The sequence below is a fragment of the Plecotus auritus genome (genome assembly GCF_963455305.1).
Source record: "Plecotus auritus genome assembly, chromosome: 3".
NCBI classification, from domain to species: Eukaryota; Metazoa; Chordata; class Mammalia; order Chiroptera; family Vespertilionidae; genus Plecotus; species Plecotus auritus.
In genome coordinates this window covers 123098955-123122441 of record NC_137772.1, presented here as the reverse complement: position 1 = coordinate 123122441, position 23487 = coordinate 123098955, and the positions used below count along the sequence as shown (strand labels likewise).

General features: G+C 41.6%; 1 protein-coding gene across 4 annotated transcripts in view; it reads right to left on the bottom strand.

Annotated features, from left to right (window-relative positions):
* The window catches only part of KATNAL1 (katanin catalytic subunit A1 like 1), a 116338-nt gene that overhangs the window by 14808 nt on the left and 78043 nt on the right, over positions 1–23487 (bottom strand). For 3 of the 4 annotated variants that reach the window (XM_080659517.1, XM_080659516.1, XM_080659518.1), the window contains exons 7-9: positions 20120–20278; positions 19267–19393; positions 2175–2309 (exon numbers count right to left, since the gene is read on the bottom strand). In XM_080659517.1, the coding sequence (XP_080515643.1) occupies positions 2175–2309; positions 19267–19393; positions 20120–20278 (421 nt within the window). The remainder of the gene's footprint in view (positions 1–2174; positions 2310–19266; positions 19394–20119; positions 20279–23487) is intronic. The other variant, XM_080659519.1, reaches the window with a different exon arrangement.

Sequence of the window (23487 nt, the reverse complement as noted above, 5' to 3'; positions counted from 1 at the left end):
CTCTCCCACCCAAAGGCAGTCTAATTCCCTTCCTCCTGAAAATGGCTGGGCTTGTAAATACTTCCACCCAGAGTAAGGCAGAAGTAGCAATCATGACCTCAAGTCTAAGTCCTAATAATGCACCTTGCAACTTTTCCAGTGTAATAATCACACCTGGAGCCCTGAGCTACCATGTATGAAATCTGACTGTCCACAGGTAACATGGAGATACTCCAGCTGAGGCCCTAGGCCTCAACCACCAGGCATGTGGGTAACAGCATTCCAGATGATCCGAGGCTCCAGATGTGGGGTCACCCTCAGCCACTAAACCTTCCCATTCCTGACCCTAGACATCATGAAGAAGAAAACCTTTGACCCTTGGGTAAACAAAGACTCTTAAGACACAAAAAGCACTATCCAAAAAGAAAAACTTGACAAGAAGACTTAATAAAAATTAAAGTTTCTGCTTATCAAAGACACCAAAAAGAAAACTGAAAGGGAAACCACAAAGTGGAAGAAAATATTAACTATGCATGTGTATGATCAGAACTACACTGCATTAATAAGACAACAAATAAACCAATTAAAAACTGCACAAAATACTTGAAAAGACACTGTACAAAATATATACCAATGACCGACAGGAACATAGAAAGGTGCTCTACATCATTAGTCACCAGAGAATTCACACTTAACTAAAATGACTAAAATTAAAATACCAACAATACTAAATGTTGACAAGGATGTGGAAGTATTAGAATCTCATTTATTGATGATGAAAATATAAAATGGTACAACCACTGAGGAAAACAGTCTGGGTGTTACAAAATCAAACATATACCTACACTATGATCGACCTATTCCATTCTTATCTACATTACCCAAAAGAAATAAAAACATTCATATATAAAAATATTTGTATGAGAATATTTATGGCTTCATTCATAATAGTCAAAATAACTCAAATGTCCATCAAAAAGAGAATAAACAAATTGCAGTATAATAATATCACAGATAAACTACTGATACATGTAACCACATGAATAAATCTCAAAAACATTATGTTGAGTAGTAACCACATACGCAAGTACATATGTCATGATTCCATTTACACTGAGTGGCCAGATTATTATGATCTCTGAATGCATAATTATCTGGCCACTCAGGAGATATATATGTTAGAGGCCCAGTGCATGAGTTCATGCATCGGTGGGGTCCAGCCAGCCTGGCCAGGGGGAGGGGACATGGGCGGTTGGCCGGCCTGCCTGCTGGTCGAACTCCTGGTTGAGGGGACAATTTGCATATTAGCCTTTTATTATATAGGATATACACTGAGTGGCCAGATTATTATGCATTTAGACATCATAGTAATCTGGCCACTCAGTGTATATGAAGATTAATAATAGGTAAAACTAATCTATGGTGATAAAAATCAGGGCAGTAAAAGAGTTTTGAATTAATTGGTAGGAGGCACAAAGAAACTTTCTGGGATAAAAGAAATGTCCTACATCTTGAGTAGGATAATAAATAAACAGGAATATTTACTTGGCAAAACTCATCAAATTTACACTAAAGATTTATACATTTCACTGAATATATAAATCTATAAAGAAAAAATCACTTAAGAAAATTTCAATATTCATCAACAGGATAAAATGGTATTTTTCTAAAGCAGAATATTTTTTAAACTTTTTTTAAAATATATTTTATTGATTTTTTACAGAGAGGAAGGGAGAGGGATAGAGAGTTAGAAACATCGATGAGAGAGAAACATCAATCGGCTGCCTCCTGCACACCTTCTATTGGGGATGTGCCCGCAACCAAGGTACATGCCCTTGACCGGAATCAAACCTGGGACCTTTCAGTCCGCAGGCTGACGCTCTATCCACTGAGCCAAACCAGGTAGGGCTAAAGCAGAATATTTTAAAAACTATCTCAAGGAAACTTTATTTTTAAACACTTAAAGTTTAATGAAGACTCTTAAAGTTTAAAAGTAAAAACTAAGATGTCCTACCCAATTTATTAACATGAATAATGCTCTAAGTGTAAGAGCTGCTCTGAAATGTACTACATATAGGTTTTGTAATGCTATAAACTTCTTTTAGCAAAATGTCAATGGAATAAAGACAAGAGGGAAAAAAGATAACAGGAAGCAAAAAAAAAAAATGAAACATTATAAAGGGAATACATTGTACCTGTTGGGAGAGGTATATAAATCCTCTTCTCTAATCTTCTTCGCAAAGCTTCATCAATATCCCATGGGAAATTAGTAGCAGCCAATACCATAACCATTTTGGAAGGATCATCATTCTCTAAAGCTCCTCCAACACCTACATACAGTAAGAGGAAAAAGTTCATTATTTCTTCATTCAACTAACACTCTAAGCATTAGTCCCAGGCTGGTGATAGGCTCAATGATAAAAATAACACAGTCCTGACTTCTGGATGGTGGCAGACTACGCACTTCAATAGATAACTATAAAAAAGGAAACTGAAGAGTTCACATAATCTATTATAGGATTCCAATCCAATAAAAAAAAAACTTTTTTTTCCTGTAAGAAAATAAATGCATATTCCTCTGAAAAGGCATGAAAAATTCTGCTGTTTTATCCCTCTCTGATTTTTTTAAATCATGAAGTTTCTCAAAAATACTTATTTACTTAAATGTTATTTTTCAATTACAGTTTACATTCAATACAATTTTATATTAGCTTAAGGTGTACAGCATAGTGGTTAGGCAATCATTTACTTTACAAAGTGATTTCCCCCGATATTTCAAGTACCTACCTGGCACTGTATATAGTTATTACAATACTAGAGGCCTGGTGCACAGATTTCGTGCACTGGTGGGGTCCCTCAGTATGGCCTGTGGGGATTGGGCTGGAACCGGCTTTCCAACATCCTTCGAGGGGTTCCGGATTGTGAGAGGGCGCTTCTCGGGTGACACACCCCGGAATTGGGCTTCCTCCTCTCTGGTTCCAGGAGCGTCACCTGAGAACCGCAGCTGCCAAGTCTGCCCCCTGGTGGTCAGTGTGCATCATAGCTACCAGTCGGAGCATCTCCCCCCTAGTGGTCATTGTGCATCATAGCTACCGGTCGGACGGTCCCTTAGGCTTTTAGATAGATGATAGATAGATAGATGATAGATAGATAGATAGATAGATAGATAGATAGATAGACAGACAGATAGATAGATAGGTGATAGATAGATGATAGATAGATTATTGACTATATTCCCTATGCTGTATTTCACATATGCTGGACTATTTTGTGAATACCAATTTGCACATCTTTCACCCAGCACCCCCAACCTCCCAATCCTCTAGCAACAACCATCAGTCTGATCTCTGTATCTATGAGGCTGTTTCTACTTTTGTTCGTTTACTTTGCCCTTTAATTTCCACATATAAGCAAAATAATCTGATATTTGTCTTGCTCTGTCTGACTTATTTCATTTAGCATAATACCCTCTGGGTCCATTCATATTGTTGCAAACAGTAAAATTTTATTCTTTTTATGACCAAGTAATATTTCATTGTGTACATGTATGTATGTAATATGTGTGTATACACATTCTATATAATAAAAGGCTAATATGCAAATCAACCAAACGGCAGAACAACTGGTCGCTATGATGTGCACTGACCACCAGGGGGCAGACGCTCAATGCAGGAGCTGCCCCTTGGTGGTAAATGCACGATTTCATGCACTGGGCCTCTAGTATATACATATTTATACCACCACTTTTTATATAATCATCTGTTGATGGACACTTGAGTTGTTTCCATATCTCTGCTATTATAAATAATGCTGCAATGAATATAGTGGTTAATATAACTTTTCAAATTACTGTCTGGGATTTCTATAAATATATACCTAGAATGGAATTGCTGAGTCATAGGCAGTTGCTTTTTTAATTTTTGGAAGAGCCTCCATACTGTTTTCCATAGTGGCTGCACCAATCTGCATTCCCACCAACAGTGCACTAGGATTCCCTTTTCTCCACATCCTTGCCAGCATTTGTTGTTTGTTGATATATTAATGACTAGAGGTCCAGTGTATGAGATTCATGCCCCGGGGGAGCAGGGAGGAGGTTCCTCAGCCCGGCCTGCCTGGGACCCCTTGGGGATCGCGCCTAAGCCAGCAGGCAGACATCCCTCTCACAGTCCGGGGCTCTCACAAGTCCAGGACCCCTCGCTCCTTACTGCCCACCTGCAGTGGAGGCGGGAGAGGCTCCCGCCACCGCTGCAGCGCTTGCCAGCTGTAAGCCCGGCTTCTGGCTGAGCACACTCCCCCTGTGGGAGCGCACTGACCACCAGGGGGCAGCTCAATGCAGGAGCTGCCCCCTGGTGGTCAGTGCGCATCATAGCAACCGGTCCTTCTGCTGTTCCGTCGATTTGCATATTAGGCTTTTATTATATAGGATAGCCATTCTGATATGTGTGTGTGGTAGGTCTGAGGTAGTATCTCTCTGTGGTTTTAACTTGCAATTCTCTGATGATTAATGATGTTGAGCATCTTTTCATATGTCTGTTGGCCATCTCTATGTCCTCTTTGGAAAAGTGTCTATTCAGGTCTTCTGCCCATTTTTTTTATTGTTTGGGCTTTTTTGGTGTTGAGTTGTATGTGTTCCTTATAAATTTTGGATACTTAACCCCTTAACAGATGTATCACTGGCAAATATCTTCTCCCATTCAGTAGGTTGTATTTTCATTTTGATGATGGTTTCTTTTGTTGTGCAAAACTTTTTACTTTGATGAACTCTCATAACTTTATTTTTTTCTTTTGTTTCCCTTGCCCAAAAAGATATATCAGAAAAAAACATTGCTAAGAGAAATATCAGAGAATGTACTGCCTATGTTTTCTTCTAGGAGTTTTGTAAGTTTGCATCTCACATTTAAGTCTTTAATCTATTTTGAGTTTTTCCTCATATATGGTGTAAGGTAGTCTAGTTTCATTTTTTTGCATGTATCTGTCCAATTTTCCCAACGCTATTTATTGAATAGACTGTTTTTATCTCACTGTATGTTCTTGCCTGTTTATCATATACTAGAGGCCCAGTGCACGAATTTGTGCACAGGTGGGGTCCCTCAGCCTGGCCAGAGATCGGGGCTGACCGGGGCCAGCCAGCCCAGGGGGGAGAGGGGGGACTGTGGAAGGTTGGCTGGCCATGGGAGGTTGGCTGTGGGTACACACTGACCACCAGGGGGCAGCTCCTGCATTGAGTGTCTGCCCCTGGTGGTCAGTGTGCATCATAGCTACTGGCCAGTCGTCTGGTCATAACAGTCACTTAGGCTTTTATATATATATAGATTAAATGACCATCTAGGCGTGGGTTTATTTCTAGACTCTCTATTCTGTACCATTGATTTATGTGTCTGTTTTTATGCCAGTATCATGCTGTTATGATTATCATAGCTTTGTAGTATAGTTTGGTATCCCTTAGTGTGATACCTCCAATTTTGTTCTGTTTTCTCAACATTGCTATGCCTATTCAAAATCTTTCATGGTTCCATATAAATTTTTGGATTATTTGTTCTAGTTCTGTGAAAAACTCCATTGGTATTTTGATAGGAATTGCATTCAATCTATAGATTGCTTTGGTGATGTTAATTCTTCCAATCCATGAACACAGAATATGCTTCCACTTACTTATACCTTCTTTAATTTCTTTCTTGAGTGTCTTAAAATTTTCCGAGTACAGGTCTTTTATGTCCTTGATTAAATTTATTCTAGATATTCTTTTTTTTATGCAATTGCAAATGGGATTATTTTTTTAGTTCCCTTTTTGATATTTCATTATTTGTGTATAAAAATGCAACCAATTTCTGAATACTTATTTTGTATCCTGCTACTTCATTGAATTCAGTTATCATTTCTAGTAGTTCTTTGGTGGAATATTTAGGGTTCTCTGTATGCAATATGATGCCATCTGCAAATGACAGTTTTACTTCTTTCTAGCCAATTTGGATTTCTTTTATTTCTTCTTATCCGATTGCTGCTCTGAAATGTACTACACTGATCCTATATAATAAAGAGGTAATATGCAAATTAACCCTCACACCCTCGCATCACAAGATGGCCACCCCCACGTCATCACAAGATGGCCACCCCCACATGGTCACAAGATGGCCGGCAGGGGAGGGCAGTTGAGGGCGACCAGGCCTGCAGGAGAGGGCAGTTGGGGGGGATCAGGCCTGCAGGGGAGGGCAGTTGGGGGTGATTGGGCCAGCAGGGGAGCAGTTAGGTGTCAATCAGGCCGGCAGAAAAGTGGTTAGGGGGAGATCAGGCTGCCAGGCAGAAGCAGTTGGGGCAATCAGGCAGGCAGGCGAGTGGTTAGGAGCCAGCAGTCCCAGATTGTGAGAGGGATGTCCAATTGCCTGTTTAGGCCCGATCCCGCAGGGGTCCCAGACTGGAGAGGGTGCAGGCTGGGCTGAGGGACAACCCCCCAGTGCATGAATTTCATGCACCGGGCCTCTAGTGTTGAATAAGAATGGTAACAGTGAACATCTCTGTCTTGTTCCTGATCTTAAGGGAAACACTTTCAGTTTTCTCCATTGAGTATGTTAGCTGTCAGTTTGTCATATATGTTATTTGGCATGTTGAAGTATGCTCCCTTTGATCTCTCATATGTTCCTTCTATTTGCTGGAAAGTTTTTATCATAAATGATGCTGGGTTTTGTCAAATGCTTTTTAGCATCTACTGATATGATCATATTATTTTATCCTTTATTTTGTTTATGTATATCACATTGATTTGCCAATACTGTACCAACCTTACATCCCAGGAATAAATCCCACTTGATCACGGTGTATAATCTTTTTAATGCAGTGCTGAATTTAATTTGCTAATATTTTACTGAGAATTTTTGCATCTGTTATCAGGGATATTAGCCTATAATTTCCTTTCTTTCTAGTATCTTTATCTGGTTTTGGAATTTGTATCTTTATCTGGCCTTATAATATGAGCTTGGAAGTCCTTTTTCCTCTTGAATTTTATGGAATAGATTGAGAAGGATAGGTATTACTTCTTCTTTGAATGTTAGATAAAATTCACCTGTGAAGCCATCCAGTCCAGGGCTTTTGTTTGTTATGAGTTTTATTTATTTATTACTGCTTTGATTTTGTTAGTCTGTTCAAATTTTCTATTTCTTCTTGATTCAGTATTAGAAGATTTTATATTTCTAGGAATTTATTCATTTCTTCCAGATTGTCCAATTAGTTAGCATGTAGTTGTTTATAATATTTTCTTATAACCCTTTGTACTTCTGATATTAGGTTTTACTTTTCATATTTCATTTATAATTTTATTTTTGGGGTCCTTTCTCTTTTTTTTCTTAATGAATCTGCTTAAAGGTTTATCAATCTTGTTTATCTTTTCAAACAAGCAGCTGTTGGTTTCATTGATCTTTTGTATTGTTTTAGACTCTATTTATTTCCATTCTGATCTTTATTATTTCCCTCCTTCTACTCACTTTGGGCATTGCTTCTTGTTCTTTTTCTAGTTCCCCTAAATGTAAGATTAGATTGTTTATTTGAGATTTTTCTTGTTTCTTGAGATAGGTCTGTAATGCTATGAATTTCCCTCTTAGGACTGCTTTTCATTGTAAATTTGGGGTTGTTGAATTCTCATTTTCATTGGTCTCAAGGTATCTTTTGATTTCTTCCTTGATCTCACTGTTTAGCCATTTGTTATTTAAGATGTTATTTAGTCTCCATGTGTTTGAATGCTTTTCAGTTATTTTCTTATGATTTCTAGTTTCATACCATTGTGGTCAAAGAAGATCTTGATATAATTTCAATCTTCTTAACTTTATTGAGACTTGTTTTCTGTCCTAATGTGGTTTATTCTAACAACGATACATGTTAAGAATGTATATTCTGCTACTTTGGAGTTAAATGCTCTTGAAAACATCAATTAAATCTATCTGGTCTAGTGTGTCATTTAAGGCTGCTATTTCCTTATTGATTTTCTGTCTGGAAGATCTATCCATTGATGTCAAAATCCCCTACAATGACTGCATTGCCATTGACTTCTCCATTTATGTCCATCAATATTTCCTTTATATATTCATTTATGCATCCTGGATGCATAAATGTTTATAAGCATTATATCTTCTTGTTGCATAGATCCCTTTATAATGTCCTGCTTTGTATCATATTATAGCCTTTGTTTTAAAATCTATTTTGTCTGCTATAAGAATTGATACCCTAGCTTTTTTTCCCCCATGTGCATGAAATATCTTTTTCCATCCTTTTATTTTCAGTCTACATGTGTCTTTCAATCTGAGGTGGGTCTCTAGTACACAGTATATACATGAATTTTGTTTCCTTACCCTTCAGCTACTCTGTGTCTTTTGATTGGAGCACTTAATCCATTTATACTTAAAGTGATTATTGATAGGTACATATTTATTGTCATTTTATTATACACAAGAGGCCCAGTGCATGAAATTCATACACAGGGGGGTGTCCCTCAGCCCGGCCTGCACCCTCTCTAATTTGGGACATCCCTCTCACAATCCAGGACTGCTGGCTCCTAACCACTCGCCTGCCTGCCTGCCTGATTGCCCCTAACCACTTCTGCCTGCCAGCTTGATTGTCCCCTAACTGCTCCCCTGCCGGCCTGATTGACACCTAACTGCTCCCCTGCCAGCCCGATCGCCCCCAACTGCCCTCCCCTGCCAGCCTGGTTGCCCCCAACTGCCCTCCCCTGCTGGCCATCTTGTGGTGGCCATCTTGTGATGATGTCACATGGGGGCATGACACCACCTAGGCTTTTATTATATAGAATTCTTATGTTCCTCTTTTTTTCTTGTCTTCTTCTTAAAGAAGTCCCTTTAACATTTCTTTGTAATACTTGTTTGGTGGTAATAAATGCCTTCAGATTTTTCTTATCTAGAAGTTCATTGTTTCTCCTTCAATATTAAATGACTAGTAGGTCACTGACACCCTCCTGTAGCTCCCCCATCCCCCACCTCATAGCTTGCTGCCCTGCCCCCTCCTGTAGCTCTCCGCCTCCCGCTTGCTTGCTGCCCTGCCCCCTCCTGTAGCTCTCCGCCTCCCGCTTGCTTGCTGCCCTGCCCCCTCCTGTAGCTCTCCGCCTCCCGCTTGCTTGCTATCCTGCCCCATCCTGTAGCTCTCTGCTGCCCGTTTGTAGTTCGCTGCCCCAACCTCCTGCAGATCCATGATCTGGTCATTATGCAGTTGGTCATTATGCCTCAGGGCATAATGGATAATTAGCATATTCCTCTCTTATTATATAGGATAGCCTTGCTGGGTAGAATTGTCTTGGTTGTAGGTCCTTGCCTTTCATTACTTCTGACAGTCTTATGGGAGCTCCCTTGCAGATAACTGTCTTTGTCTTGTTGCTTTAAGATTTTTTTGTCTTTAACATTTGCCATTTTAATTATGATGTGCCTTGGTGTGGGTCTCTTTGGGTTCATCTTGTCTTCCAAATTGCTGATTTGATACTCTGATTCATCTAGTCTGCTGTTGATTCCTTCTAGTATATTCATTTTTGACTGCTTCTTTTTTATTGTTTCTGTGTCCTTTTTCATATTTGCTATCTCTTTGTTGAAGAGCATCCTTATAACCATAATTTTGAACTTTATATCTGGTACATTGCCTGCGTCCACTTAATTTAGTTCTTTTTCTGGGGATTTCTATTATTCTTTAATTTGTCTCCCCATTTTAAATGACTCTTTGTATTTGTTTCTGGGTATTAGGTAGATTGCTATTTCTCAGTCTTGGTAAGGTGGCCTTATGTAGTAGATGCCCAGTGGTACAATCTCCACAATCAACTGGTGCTCCAGGAATGTCCCTTTTGTGTGGGATATATAAGCTCATCTGATGCAGTTTAGTTGTGATTGCTGTTGACCATCCACTGGCCCAGAGGCTCACTGACTGTGAGGACTGCCCCAACCACAGTGTATAAGCTGCTGTGTAGAGGATGACTCACAAAGTGGAATTGTCTCAGCATGCCTCGTGCCTGCCAAGAACTCTCTTTGGGTGTGCCACTTATGGAACTAATCAGGTCATGCTCTGGTTTGGTCTAAAGTCAGACACCATGTGTGTTGGTTCTGGGACCTCTTGGGATGGGCTCTGGTGCAGGTCTATGTGAGACACTGTGACCAGGCTGGGCTACCTCCTTGATAACCTTCCAAAAAAAGAGTACAATGCAGGTGCAAGCCAGTCACAGCCAGCAGAATTCCCCTGCTTGGTGCAAGCTTGGCAGGGTGTGGCCAAACTGACTTGGGAGAATGGGGCTAGTGCTTCTACTCAGGCTGATGCCAGCGGGTGGCGGGGGGGGGGGGTGAAAAAGGAGGGAATGATGGGTGTTGCCAGCCAAACACATGGAAAAATTGGCCCTTGCTCTAAAACTACTACACTCAAGACTCTCCCTGTGCAAAATGTCTCTGACACCCCAAGTCTACCTAAGCCTCCCCAAGAGCCTTCCAAGAAAGTCTGCAACTCAAGCCCAGGCTGGGCTCAGCTAGCTGATTCCTCCACAGAGTGGGAGCTTGGCAGGGTGGGACAACAGGGAGTCAGGAGTGTGTAGCTAGTGCTTTCACCCAGGCTGAGGCATTATGGAAGGAAGTACTCAACCCAGGAATGATGACATCTGAGAGCAGCATGGGAGAGGGGTTCAATACAGGAATGCTGGCAGCTGTCCCTCCAGCCTTCTCCCCAAAACCACAGAACCCAATCTCTCCCTATATAACTTCAGTCTACTCTGAGCTGCCATTCCTCTGCTGGAGCCCAGGGTAAGTGCCTGAGGATGAGGGCACCTGGGTTTCTAGCAGCCTACCACCTCACTCTGCTGGACAGAATCCCCATTAATTTTCATAGCCAGATGTTATGTAGGCTCTTCTCCCTGGCACTTGTGCTCTAGGCTGGGAAGCCAGGCATAGGGTTGAGAGCTCTCACTCCTCAGGGGGAACTTATGCAGCTGAGATAGCCCTTCATATTCTCACCTGCACATGGGTTCAGGGTCAGCCCATTTTGAGTCTCTACCTTTCCTAAAAGTCTCAGTATGCTTCCTTATATAGATCTGTAGTTATAAGACTTCTGTTCAGCTAGTCTTCAGTTGGTTTTTCAGGTTTATTGTTCTATAATTTAGTTCTAATTTTGATTTGGTCCTGGGAGGAGGTGAGTGTAACTTCTATCTACTTTGCTGCCATCTTGGATCTCTCACTTCAAATATTTTATTTTAGTTGTTAATCTAATTTATTTAATATTTTTCAAGAAAGGAGAACAGAACGAGATTCATATTTACTTAATATACTAGCATGCAATAATAATTTTGAAAGGCAGTTTATATTGGAATAGTTTTGTTCTTCAAACTTCTAAGTAACTCAGAAAAAAATAAACAAGAAATTTAAGAATAAACCTAATAATCAGTCACTTCTGAAAATACCGTTTCTTTTTTATAGCAAACTAAACATATGAGAGTCTACTTTTTCTAGAATTAAAATTTTAGAACAAAAAAGTTCAGGTTATATAATGAAAACACTGGAAAATATGCAGTGAAAAAATAAATATATCAACAACTCACAAACTTTATCAGTTTCAAACCTAGTATAACAAAGTAGTGGATTTAAAGGAACCCAGATGAATATGGCTAAACTACTATTTGAATCATTATCACAAAGATTCAGGCTGTCCAACTAATAATCAGAAAGAGTTACAAATACCCCTCAATGAAATTCAGATGACTAAATCCTTATTCAGTGATATTTTTAAAACATATAATGTTTTCCTCTATATCCATTCCCCCAAAATATAACACATTCACTTCTTTCTCTTACACCTCAGCAGAAGTTGAAATGGCAAAATCTTTGAGAGAAGGGACTTGTAGTACATTTATCTTACAGTGACTGGCACTGTATACAATACTCATTATAAGTGTTCAACAAATGTCAACTCCCACAACCACATCAAAATTACAACTAAAATACAGAACAACCATCATTCAGAACCATCTGAAAGCTGGCTGAATGGAAGCCCTACAACTAGAGAAGTAAAGAAGAAAGCACACTGAGACTGATAAAAGAGGTGGAAGGGCAGAACGAGCTGGTCTGACACCCACATGTACCATGTTTATTTTTAATCAGGAGGTGATCACCTCTGTGGAGGCTTCCCATGTGGAACAAGGGGTCTCAGCCCCACACCAGACCCCCAGCCCATTGTCCCAGAGCTGAGAAGAGAAGTTCCAGCAACCATGGCTGTAAAAACCAGCAGGGATTGTGGCTGAGAGGCACGGAGGCTGATGGAGACCCAGGTGTTCCATTTAAGGGCCAGCACACAAACTTACTCGGACTCCCAGCACTGGGCAGCTTTTGGGGGACCCAGGGACATGCAGGGAGGAACTGGATTGTCTAGCATCAGCACAGGAACTTGGGGGTGACTTACTCCCAGACGGGGATTCTCACGAAGTCATTGTTCCTGAGCTGGGACCTCTGCTGTTGAAGGGCTGACTGGCAGTCATATCTGAGTCTCCATCAGCCTGGAGCAGTGGTCGGCAAACTCATTAATCAACAGAGCCAACAGTACAACGATTGAAATTTCTTTTGAGAGCCAAATTTTTTAAACTTAAACTTCTTCTAACGCCACTTCTTCAAAATAGACTCGCCCAGGCCATGGTATTTTGTGGAAGAGCCACACTCAAGGGGCAAAGAGCCACACTCAAGGGGCCAAAGAGCCGCATGTGGCTCGCGAGCCACAGTTTGCCGACCACTGGCCTGGAGCAACACTTTGCTCCTTCCTGGGGATTTCCGGAGATCCTGCCCCATCCAATTTTCAGCCCCACCCAAGCTGTTTGCAACAATTTTTCCATATGAATGGCCTATCCTGGCTCAGGCTTCAGACTTTGTTAAAATCTCTCAAACAAGCTGCAGCTAGTGACAGTGTGCCCCAAACCTGTCAATAAAAGGCCCAAGACCAGGCACTAGCATCAGCCTGCCTTGCTTCACAGCTGGGCCTCACATGAGCAATTCTAAGCCCAATGCAAAGAACAAATAGCAGCTATCTACAGATCTCTCTGAAGCTCCTGCCGGGCAGCCCCAGGTAGTGGCTGACTTTGCACCTCCCTGGAGGCCCTAGAGCCAGTGCACCCAGTGGAAAGCTTCAGATCACAGCAGATTACAACTCTACACATCCACAAGCAATACATTCAACAGACACACTCAGTGGGCACCAAAGCCCCACTGAAGCAAGTCCTGCTCCATAGGGGTGTTCCCTTCACAGCAGCTCTCCAACTGTAGTCACAGATGGTCCTCAAAGCCAATTGTCTTGGAGGTCAACTCCTTCCAGTGATGCCAAAAGCAATCAAGGCTCAACTACAAGATAGTGCACACAGCCCACACAGGGGCATACCTAGAATGCCCAGCTTAGGTGACTGGGGAGGCTGAGCCACTGGGCCCTACAGGACTGCTACACAAGGCTACTCTACCAATTCTAGGAGACATAGCAGCTCTACCTAATACACAGAAAGAAAAACAGGAAAGCAGCCAAAATCTGGAGTCAAAGAAACATGTCACAGACGAAAGAAATGGAAGCAAGCAAACTACTTGATAGAGTTCAAAACCATGGTTATAAGGTTATTCAAGGATCTTCATGAAAATTTCAAGTATCTTAGTCAAAGACATGAAATGTCAAAGACATGAAAAAGGACCAGTCAAAAATTAAGCGTACACTAACTGAAATAAAAAATAATTTACAGGAATTCAACAGCAGAGTAGAGGATTTCAAGAATCAAATCAACAATTTGGAATATGAGGAATCAAAACACACCCAATTAGAAGAGCAAAAAGAAAAAATATTAAATATGAAGACAGTGTAAGGAGCCTCTGGGATAACTTCAAGTGTACCAACATTCACATTACAGGGGTGCCAGAAGGAGAAGAGAGAGGAAAATATTGAAAACCTATTTGAAAAAATAATGACAGAAAACTTCCCCTACCTGATGAAAGAATGTAAGACAGGAAACCATAATGTAAGACGTATAAGTCCAGGAAGCACAGAGAGTCCCAAACAAGAGGAACCCAAAGAGACCCATACCAACACACATTATAATTAAAATGCCAAGGGTTAAAGACAAAGAGAGAATCTTAAAAGCAGCAAGAGAAAAGCAGTTAGTTACCTACAAGGGAGCGCCCACATGACTGTCAGCTGATTTCTCAACAGAAACTTTGCAGGTCAGAAGGAAGTGGCAAGAATTATTCAAAGTGATGAATAGTAAGGACCTACGTCCAAGATTATTTTACCCAGCAAAGCTCTTATTTAGCATTTAGGGTCAGATAAAGAGCTTCATAAACAAAGCAAAAAAGCTAAAGGAGTTCAAAACCACCAAACCAGTATTACATAAAATGTTTGTGGACACAAAAGGGGCCACATGGTAACCTGACAAGCTCAGGGAAGGTGTGCAGGGTGGTCTTGCAAACTCAAAGACTTAAAGTAACCACAAGGGTTGGTCTGAAATGAAAACTTTAACTAAAAGCAGTTATGGTAGGTAGTCACGTCCTAGGTCAGTATCTTCCCTGACAAAGGTCAATCTTTGCCTTAACTGAGCCTACTGTCTTTTTGCATCCACAATAACATATCATTGTTATGTCAAAGTAATTTTCCTTTATCCAGACACCCTCAAAGCACAGGCACTGCTCTTCAGAGACCACAAATCCTCTCATTGTTATTCAGTTAATTGCTGACTGTTAACTATCCTACATCTGCCTAAGTAAAAGAAGTATGTGTCTATCATTTTACTTTTTATCCAATCCCAGAGGTTTCCCCACTTTGCTTTTTCTGCCTCCCTAATCTATCACCAATGGAGTTCATGTAATCCACTTACATCTCCTCTTTTATTGTAATGTATAAAACAAGGTAAACAAAACAAAACAAAAAAACAAAACAAAACACCATTCTCCAGAGCATTACCCCAATACATTGAGATTCTGCTTCCCAGCATCTGTCAACAGTTTGGCTCAAATAAACTCACAAAAATTCTTTACAGGTTTGAATGTATATTTATGTTAACACTAGTGGCCCGGTGCACGAAATTCGGATCCCTCAGCCTTCCACCTGGCCTGCACCCTCTCACAATCCAGGACTGCTGGCTCCTATCTGCTCACTTGTCTGCCTGCCTGATTGCCCCAACCACTCTGCCTGCCAGCCTGATCGCCCCCTATTGCCCACCCTGCTGGCCTGCTTGCCCCCAACTGCCCCCCTGCTGGCCTGATTACCCCCTACTGCCCCCCTGCCAGCCTGCTTGCCCACAACTGGTCCCCCTGCTGGCCTGCTCACCCCCAACTGCCCCCCGGTGGCCTTCTCGCCCCCAACTGCCCCCCCCTTTCCAGCCTGATCACCCTCAACTGCACCCCTCTGCCAGCATGATCACCCACAACTGCCCCCCACTGGCCTAATCGCCCCCAACTGCCCCCCCTGATGGCCTGCTTGCCCCCAACTGCCCCCTGATGGCCTTCTTGCCCCCAACTGCACCACTACTGCCCTACCAGCCTGCTCACCCCCAACTGCCACCCCCTGCCAGCATGATTGCCCCCAACTTCCCCCCTGCTGGCCTGATCACCCCCAACTTTCCCCCTGCTGGCCTGCTCATCCCCAACTGCCCCCCCTGACAGCCTGCTTGCCCCCAACTGCCCTCACCTCCTGGCCTCATCACCCCTAATCACCTCTGCCTCGGCCCTGTCACCATGGCTTTGTCTGGAAGGATGTCCGGAAGGTCTGCCAGTCTAATTATCATGTTACCCTTTTATTAGTATAGATGTTGAAGGATATTGTTTAAGAAGAGAAAGAAGAGGAAGAGGAGGAAGTGGGGGGAAAAGGAAGAGGAGGAGGAGGAAGAGGACAACGGGAATGGAGGAGAAGGGGAGGAGGGGGATGGTCGAGCAGGAGGAGGAGGAAGAGGAAGGAAAAAGGAGAAGGAGGAGGAGGAGGAGGAGGCGGAAAAAGGAGGAGGAGGAGGAGGAGGAGGAGGAGGAGAAGAAGGAGAAGAAGAAGAAGAGGAGGAGGAGGAGGAGGAGGAGGAGGAGGAGAAAGAAGAAGAGATAAAAAATATGAACAATAACCAATGGACAGAGACACTAGGGGGGTGAGAGCATGTGCCAGGAGGTGGGGGTGGCCGAGGGGAGGTCAATGGAGGAAAAAGGAGACATATGTAATACTACATGTAATATTTTCAACAATAAAATAAAACTTAAAAAAATATGAACAATAAAATGGCAAAAAATACATATATATCTAAAAATCAAAATAAACTAACAAATCTAATGAATAAAATAAACTGGTGAATAAAATAGAATCAGAGACATGGAAGCATGGAACAGACTAATGAATATCAGAGGGAAGGGGGTAGGGGGGATGGGAACCGATTAACCAACACCACCTACAGCTCCTACCTGCCACTCCCGCTCATCCTGACCCCACTGTCCGTGCCGTGGGCTCACATCCAATCAGTTCTGATCAGTAGAGGCTCACGCTGCCACAGCAGTGCTCGCCAGCCATGAGCCCTGCATCTGGTGCCCTCCCAAAGAGTGTGGCCTGCAGGATTGGGCTGAAACAGGCTCTCCAACATCCCCCGAGTGGTCCTGGATTGCAAGAGGGCGCAGGCCAGGCTGAGGGACCCCACCAGTGCACGATTGGGTCGGGGAGGGACCGCAGGAGAGCTCCAGGGCATGTCCGGCCCATCTCGCTCAGTCCCGATCAGCCAGACCCTGGCAGCAAGCTAATCTACTGGATGGAGCATCGGCCGCCTGGTGGTCAATGCACATCATAGCGACTGGTCGACCAGTCGACTGTCTGCCCCCTGGTGGTCAGTGCATGTCATAGTGACTAGTCAACCACTTAACTGTCTTCCTCCTGGTGGTCAGTGCACATCATAGCAAGTGGTTGAACAGCCTTAGCATACCATTAGCATATTACGCTTTGATTGGTTGTTCAGTTGTTCTGCCGTTCTGTCTATTTGCATATTACCTTTTATTATATAGGATTATCATATAGGACTAGAGGCCCGGTGCATGAAATTCGTGCACTGAGGGGGTGTCCCTCAGCCCAGCCTGCACCCTCTCCAATCTGGGATCCCTCAGGGGATGTCCGACTGCCAGTTTAGGCCCAATCCCTGACTAACCCAGTAGTCGGACATCCCTCTCACAATCCAGGACTACAGGCTCCTAACCACTCGTCTGCCTGCCTGCCAGCCTGATCACCCCCTAACCGCTCCTCTGCTGGCCTGATTGATGCCTAACTGCTCCCCTGCCAGCATGATTGACACCTAACTGCTCCTCTGCCGGCCTGATCACCCCCAACTGCCCTCCCCTGCCAGCCATCTTGTGACAATGTGGGGGCAGCCATCTTGTGGTGGCCATCTTGTGACGACATGGGGGTGGACATGTTGTGGTGGCCATCTTGTGATGACGTGGGGGCGACCATCTTGTGATGACATTGGGCGGCCATCTTGTGACAACATGGGGGCACCCATCTTGTGACAACATGGGGGCGGCCATCTTGTGATGACATGGGGGCAGCCATCTTGTGACGCAATAGGGCCAGCCATCTTGTGACAACGTAGGGGCGGCATCTTGTGACATGAGGGCGGGAGGGTCCATTTGCATATTACCTCTTTATTATATAGGGCTAGAGGCCTGCACCCTCTCGCAATACGGAACCACTGGCTCCTAACCACTCACCTGCCTGCCTGCCTGATCCCCCTAACTGCTCTCCCCTGCTGACCTGATCCCCATAACTGCCTAACTGCTCTCCCCTGCCAGCCTGATCCCCCTAATTGCTCTCCCCTGCTGGCCTGATCCCCCTAACTGCCTAACTGCCACCTTATCCCTTCTTCCTTGTCGTGCGGTGCTGGCCTTCTCCTTTCTCCCTTCTCCCTTCTCCCGCAGCGCCGGCCTTCTCCCTTCTCCCTTCTCTTGTGGCACCGCCTTTTCCCCTTCTGCCTTCTGCCTTCTCCTACAGTGCCTTCTCCCACGGCCTCTGCAAAAGGGACCATGGAGCTGGACCAACCCTCACAGACGCAGCTGCCAGCCCTCGGCCATTGCAGCTGCTGTGGCTTTGTCTGGAAGATGTCTGCCCTAATTAGCATATTACCCTTTTATTAGTATAGATATGCATTACCTATGGACATAGACAGCAGGGTTTGGTGAAGGCCTGGGGCAAGGCAGGAACCAGGTGGAGGAGGGTAATCAGGGGGGAGGGGAAGTGGGACATCTGTGATACCCTCATCAATAAAGGTTTAAAAATAATAATAATAAAAGCAGCTCAGGGCTTGTCACTCTCTTCCTTCAATGGCTCCCCAATGCCTTTTCTTCTTTGTCTGAATTACTTATACTAATGCTTCAAAGCCCAACTTGGCTATTCCCTTCCATGACTCCCTTAGTCTTGGTAGCACTTCTACTATGTTTTCATTATACCCAGAGTTTATTTACCACAGAAATTATAATGTATTGTAATTGTCTGTTAAGTTGCCTGCTTCCCATCTAGATCAGTGGTTCTCAAACTTTTTGGTCTCAGGATCTTTATATAACCTTAAATATTATTTAACTTCAAAGATCTCTTCTGTGTGTGTGTGTGTAGTACAGCTATCAATATTTATCATCAGAAATTAAAACTGAAAATTTTTAAAAATATTAATCCACTTTAAAGTGACAAAGAATCCATTATTTGTTAATGTAAATAATATATTATGAAAATAACAATGATTTTCCTAATAAAAATATTAGTAAGAAGAATACATTTCTTTACATTTTTACAAATCTCTTTAATGTGTGACTCCATAGAGAATAGCTAGATTCTCATACCTGCTTCTGCTTTCCATCTATTTATTGTATCTTACATATCTTGTAGCCTCTGAAAAACTCTACTGTACACTTGTAAGAGAATGAAAGTGGAAAAGGTAAATAATGTCTTAATATTGTTATAAAAATAGTTTAGTCCTTGCAGTCCTTTTTAAAGGATCTGAAAGAGCCCTGGGACCCCAGAGCACTTCTCTAGAACCTTTTCTCTAAGTAATAAATTATTTAAAGGCCATGGCATTCCTTTTCTTTTTACCCTCAAAACCTAAAATGGTGCACGTTTCATAACAAGTATACAGTAAATGCTTTTTGAATGCATGAACAAATGAATAAGTAAGTGGATGAACAGATGATTATGAATAAATGCAGGCTGCCTTTGAGTCCATTCAGTAAGAATTTCCAAAGTATTAATCTACACAAAGCTCAAAAAGGAAATATAACAGTTTTGAGACAGTAATTAAACATCAATTACCATCCATCTGAATGAGTAGCTCAGACTTGACTCTGCGACTTGCTTCGTGCTCATCAGAGGTCCCTCTTCGACTGCAGATAGAATCTATCTCATCAATGAAGATCGTAGTGGGGGCGTAAAATCTAGCCTTTGTAAAAATATTTTAAAGGAATCATTTGATTATCTCATAAAACAATCTGAATTTTTTATAATGCCATTTCCTCCTAAAATCCTGGTTAAAAAAGAGAAGTTTCTCACTGCTTTAATGCCACCATTTCGTTATTGACAGGGTTAAATCAATCATTCAGATAAAAAAAAGTAAATTTCTAAAAATAAAAGGTAAGTTATATGGTTGGTGAAGTTCGGTGACAAATATATGGGAATTTATAGTACTATTCTTTCTACTATTCTGTTTGAAACTTTCCATAATACAAAACATTTTTAAAAGACAAATCATCAATCTCTTTCCTCAAATATGCTTTCTTAAGTAACTATTGCAAACCCCTTATGAAAAGAAACCAACTTTAATGATAGATCAATATCTAATTCATTTTTAAAATATATATTAAAATACACTTCTGCTCAACCAGCTCATTAGAGATCCAGAAATGTCAGTCACACCACACACATTTCCAAAGTCTGTTCTACTCTCACTGGACAGGATACCAAAGGGCCTTCTTTTATCTTAGGGAGGAAGATACATCAAAGACACATTGACAATTCCAGAAACCCCACCACACCATATCTTATTAGTCTGCCAAGAACTATTTATTAAACTACAACGACACCTGCCCTAGATGAGTGGATCTAGATTTATAGGGATACCATTGCTTATACCAAAAGTACTTTGAAATCCAAATACATCATCACTCACCATTTCAAACAACAGACGGACTAATTTTTCAGATTCACCTCTATATTTGGATGTCAGTGTAGAGGAGGAAACATTGAAGAATGTTGTGCCACATTCAGTGGCAACAGCTTTAGCTAGCATGGTCTTACCAGTCCCTGGGGGTCCAACCATCAGCACACCCTGAAATTTTGAACGATGTAAATGATTTAACAGATTAAAAAACATTCTTATAAAATATCAGCTATTAAGTACAAGGAAATTTTCCCAAATCATTTTATAGATAGAAAAAAATGAAGAGGATTTCACAAAATGTCTCAAATCAGAGATACTCAGAGATGGGTTAACAAAGGGCCTAGACAACAAGGAATCTTCTTATACATTCAGAAAGAACCTACCCAATTTTCCTAAGCCTGGCAGAAGATAAATATGCATAGTCTTAAATACCACTCAAGAGTAACTGCTCTGTGTAAGCAAAATAAAAATAAGACAAGAAGCCTATCTTCCACAGCACATTATAATATACAGCTTTTAATCAAAAAGAAGAATCCATTCTCAATTAATACAGTAACTAAAATCTAGTAGTGATTCAAACATAATCAAATTAGCTAACATTTTATCAGTTTAATGTGCTAGGTAATAGTTTACAAATACTGTTACTAATAAAAAGAGCTACTAAATATGGACCAAAAGCGAAATTGTAGTTATTCCTCACTTTGGAAAATAAATAAGCAGAAAGGTATTATATAAAAATAAATCAATGAGGAGTAAAGATTACTTGAGAGCACTATTCTCTAGTCTTGAAGACTAATAGATTCTTAACACTTACTTCACTATCCACTTCTAAAGGAAGCTCAGATCATAGTTAACACGTTTCTTTTGCATAATAGTTGGTGATCTCAAAAGGAATTCTGATCCATTTGTTAATTTAGTTTAATAAGCTAGGGATTTCAACTTTGAAAGCTATATGTACATTAAAGTTTCATAACTACATTCAGAAACCAGCTGTAGAATCTTGATACCCAGAACAACCAGGGATCACCAGGATTTAAAACACTAGTTTTATTAAAAACTCTGTGCTTTGCAAGGAGCCTTTAACTGTGCATGAGATTGCTATTTTGAAAACTACCAAAACAACTAAAGGTATAGGAACAGCTATAGCCAAGTTCATACTTCTCTTTCTAATGGCCCCTCCCTTTTCTAACATTAGATGTGGTACAATATTTATATTTCTGAACTCATCATGACATTACTCTTTTGATTACCTCATCTATTTCCTGTATTTCTTTCTCTATTGGCTCTTTCCCCTTAGTATATAAACATATTTAAATCTGCCCCATTTTTAAATAATCCTTTGCTTAACTATTCAAATCCTCTAGCTACTGTATACCTCTCCTTCCCTCTCAGCTAGCCTTCTTTTTTAAAAAACAAAACAAAAAACGTATCTTTATTTTTTTATTAATTTCTTTATTGATTAAGGTATCACATATTTGTCCTCATCCCCCCCATTCCCATCCCAAACCCCTCCCCACGCATGCCCCCACCCCCCTGTTGTCCGTGACCACTGGTTAGGCTTATATGCATGCATACAAGTCCTTTGGTTGATCTCTCCCCCTTACCCCCACCCTCCCCTACCTTCCCTCTGAGGTTTGACAGTCTGATCGATGCTTCCCTGTCTCCAGGTCTGTTTTTGTTCATCAGTTTATGTTGTTCATTATTTCCCCTAGATGAGTGAGATCATGTGATACTAGAAATATACTTATAAGAACCGAAAATGAGACAAGCAATAATGGTTATGCTGAGAGGCAAATGAATCAGTCTGTAGTGAGTTTCTTTCTGGGCCAACAGTTCTTTTGAGTCCCAGTTTCAATGTCAAACAGTTCCTTATGTGTACATGTCAGCGATGATATTTCAGTTCTGGATGGTCAGCTAGCCTTCTTAAAGAAATGGTTTAAGCATACTATTGCTTCCTCATGAGCTACAATCTGGCTTTTGCCTCCCTCTACTTCATTAAAAATACCTAATTTACTAATCCACCAGTCACTTTTCAACTCACATGTTCTTTCTTTCTCTCTGACCTCGATGTTGCTGATACTTGGTATTCATTCCCCCCTTCCTGAAACCCATCTTTTCTGGGTTGGTTCTAGGACACTGCTCTTTCCTGATACTTCTCCATCATGACTGTCTTCAGTATCTTTAGGTCTCCTCTTCATCTGAACATTCCCAAAGCAATTCCAAATCTTTTGTGTTCTTTTATAAACTCCTTGAACAATTTCATTCACAGGCATATTATAAACCACCGCTTATATCTTACAATTTTAACTCACTCTATTCTAAGCTCCAGACCTCTATTTCCAATTACCTGCTGAGCAATTACCTAAACATATTTTGTTCCTATTTAAATCTGTTCCTTTTCTTAATTTCCAACATCAGTTCATTGTACCCTATTTAATAAATAATTTAACTGGCCTTTTACCCCAGTTCCTGGGAGGAAGACTCTAAATCCTTTGAATTTCCCAACTGACAGGAGTGTCTTTGTTGTCCATGTTGAGCCCTGAAATTTTATGCTAATGAGATGGCTCATGGTGGGCCTCTACATAGCGTATGCTAATGAGATGACTCGGGATGGGGGCTGGGCTTGCTAAAAAAAAACCAACCATGTGATCAGAGGGTTGAGGCACTGGAGAGAGGAAGGTGGGCCTGGAGATTGAGACATATGGACAATGATTCAATCTATCATGACCATGTAATGAAACCCCAATAAAAACTGGACACTGAATCTTGGGTGAGCTTCCCTGTTGGAAACACTCTATGCATTGTCACACATCCACATGCTATGAGGGTAAAGCATCCTAATTCCACAGGGAGAGAACACAGAAGCTTTACTTTCAGCAGAGTCCCAAATCTTGCCCTATGTATTTCTTCCCTTGGCTAACTCTGAATAACTTCCTTTTGCTATAATAAAGCTGTAATATTAAGTATAATGCTTTCCTAAGTTCTCTGAGTCTTTCTAGAGAACTACTGAACCTGAAGGGGTAGTGAAAAGCCCCAAATTTATAGCCAGCTGGTCAGAAGTGAGGGTGACCTGAGGACCACCAAGTTTGCAGCAGCATCTTAAGTAGGGCAGTCTTGTGGAAAACTGCCCTTAACTTGTAAAGTTTGGACCAATTTGGGTAGTGGGTGTCAGAAGTAACTGCATACTCCTTCAATTCAAGCCTGGAATTGGCAAGTCATAAAACGTGTCCCTCTCTCTTGTTCCTATAAACTATCAGCCATAATGTTATCACATACCTCTTAAACATCTCGCATAAACCCACCCATTTGTTCACTAGCCAAATAACAGATGCCTTAATGCAGGTCCTCATCATTTGGCTAGACGACTGCAACAGCCT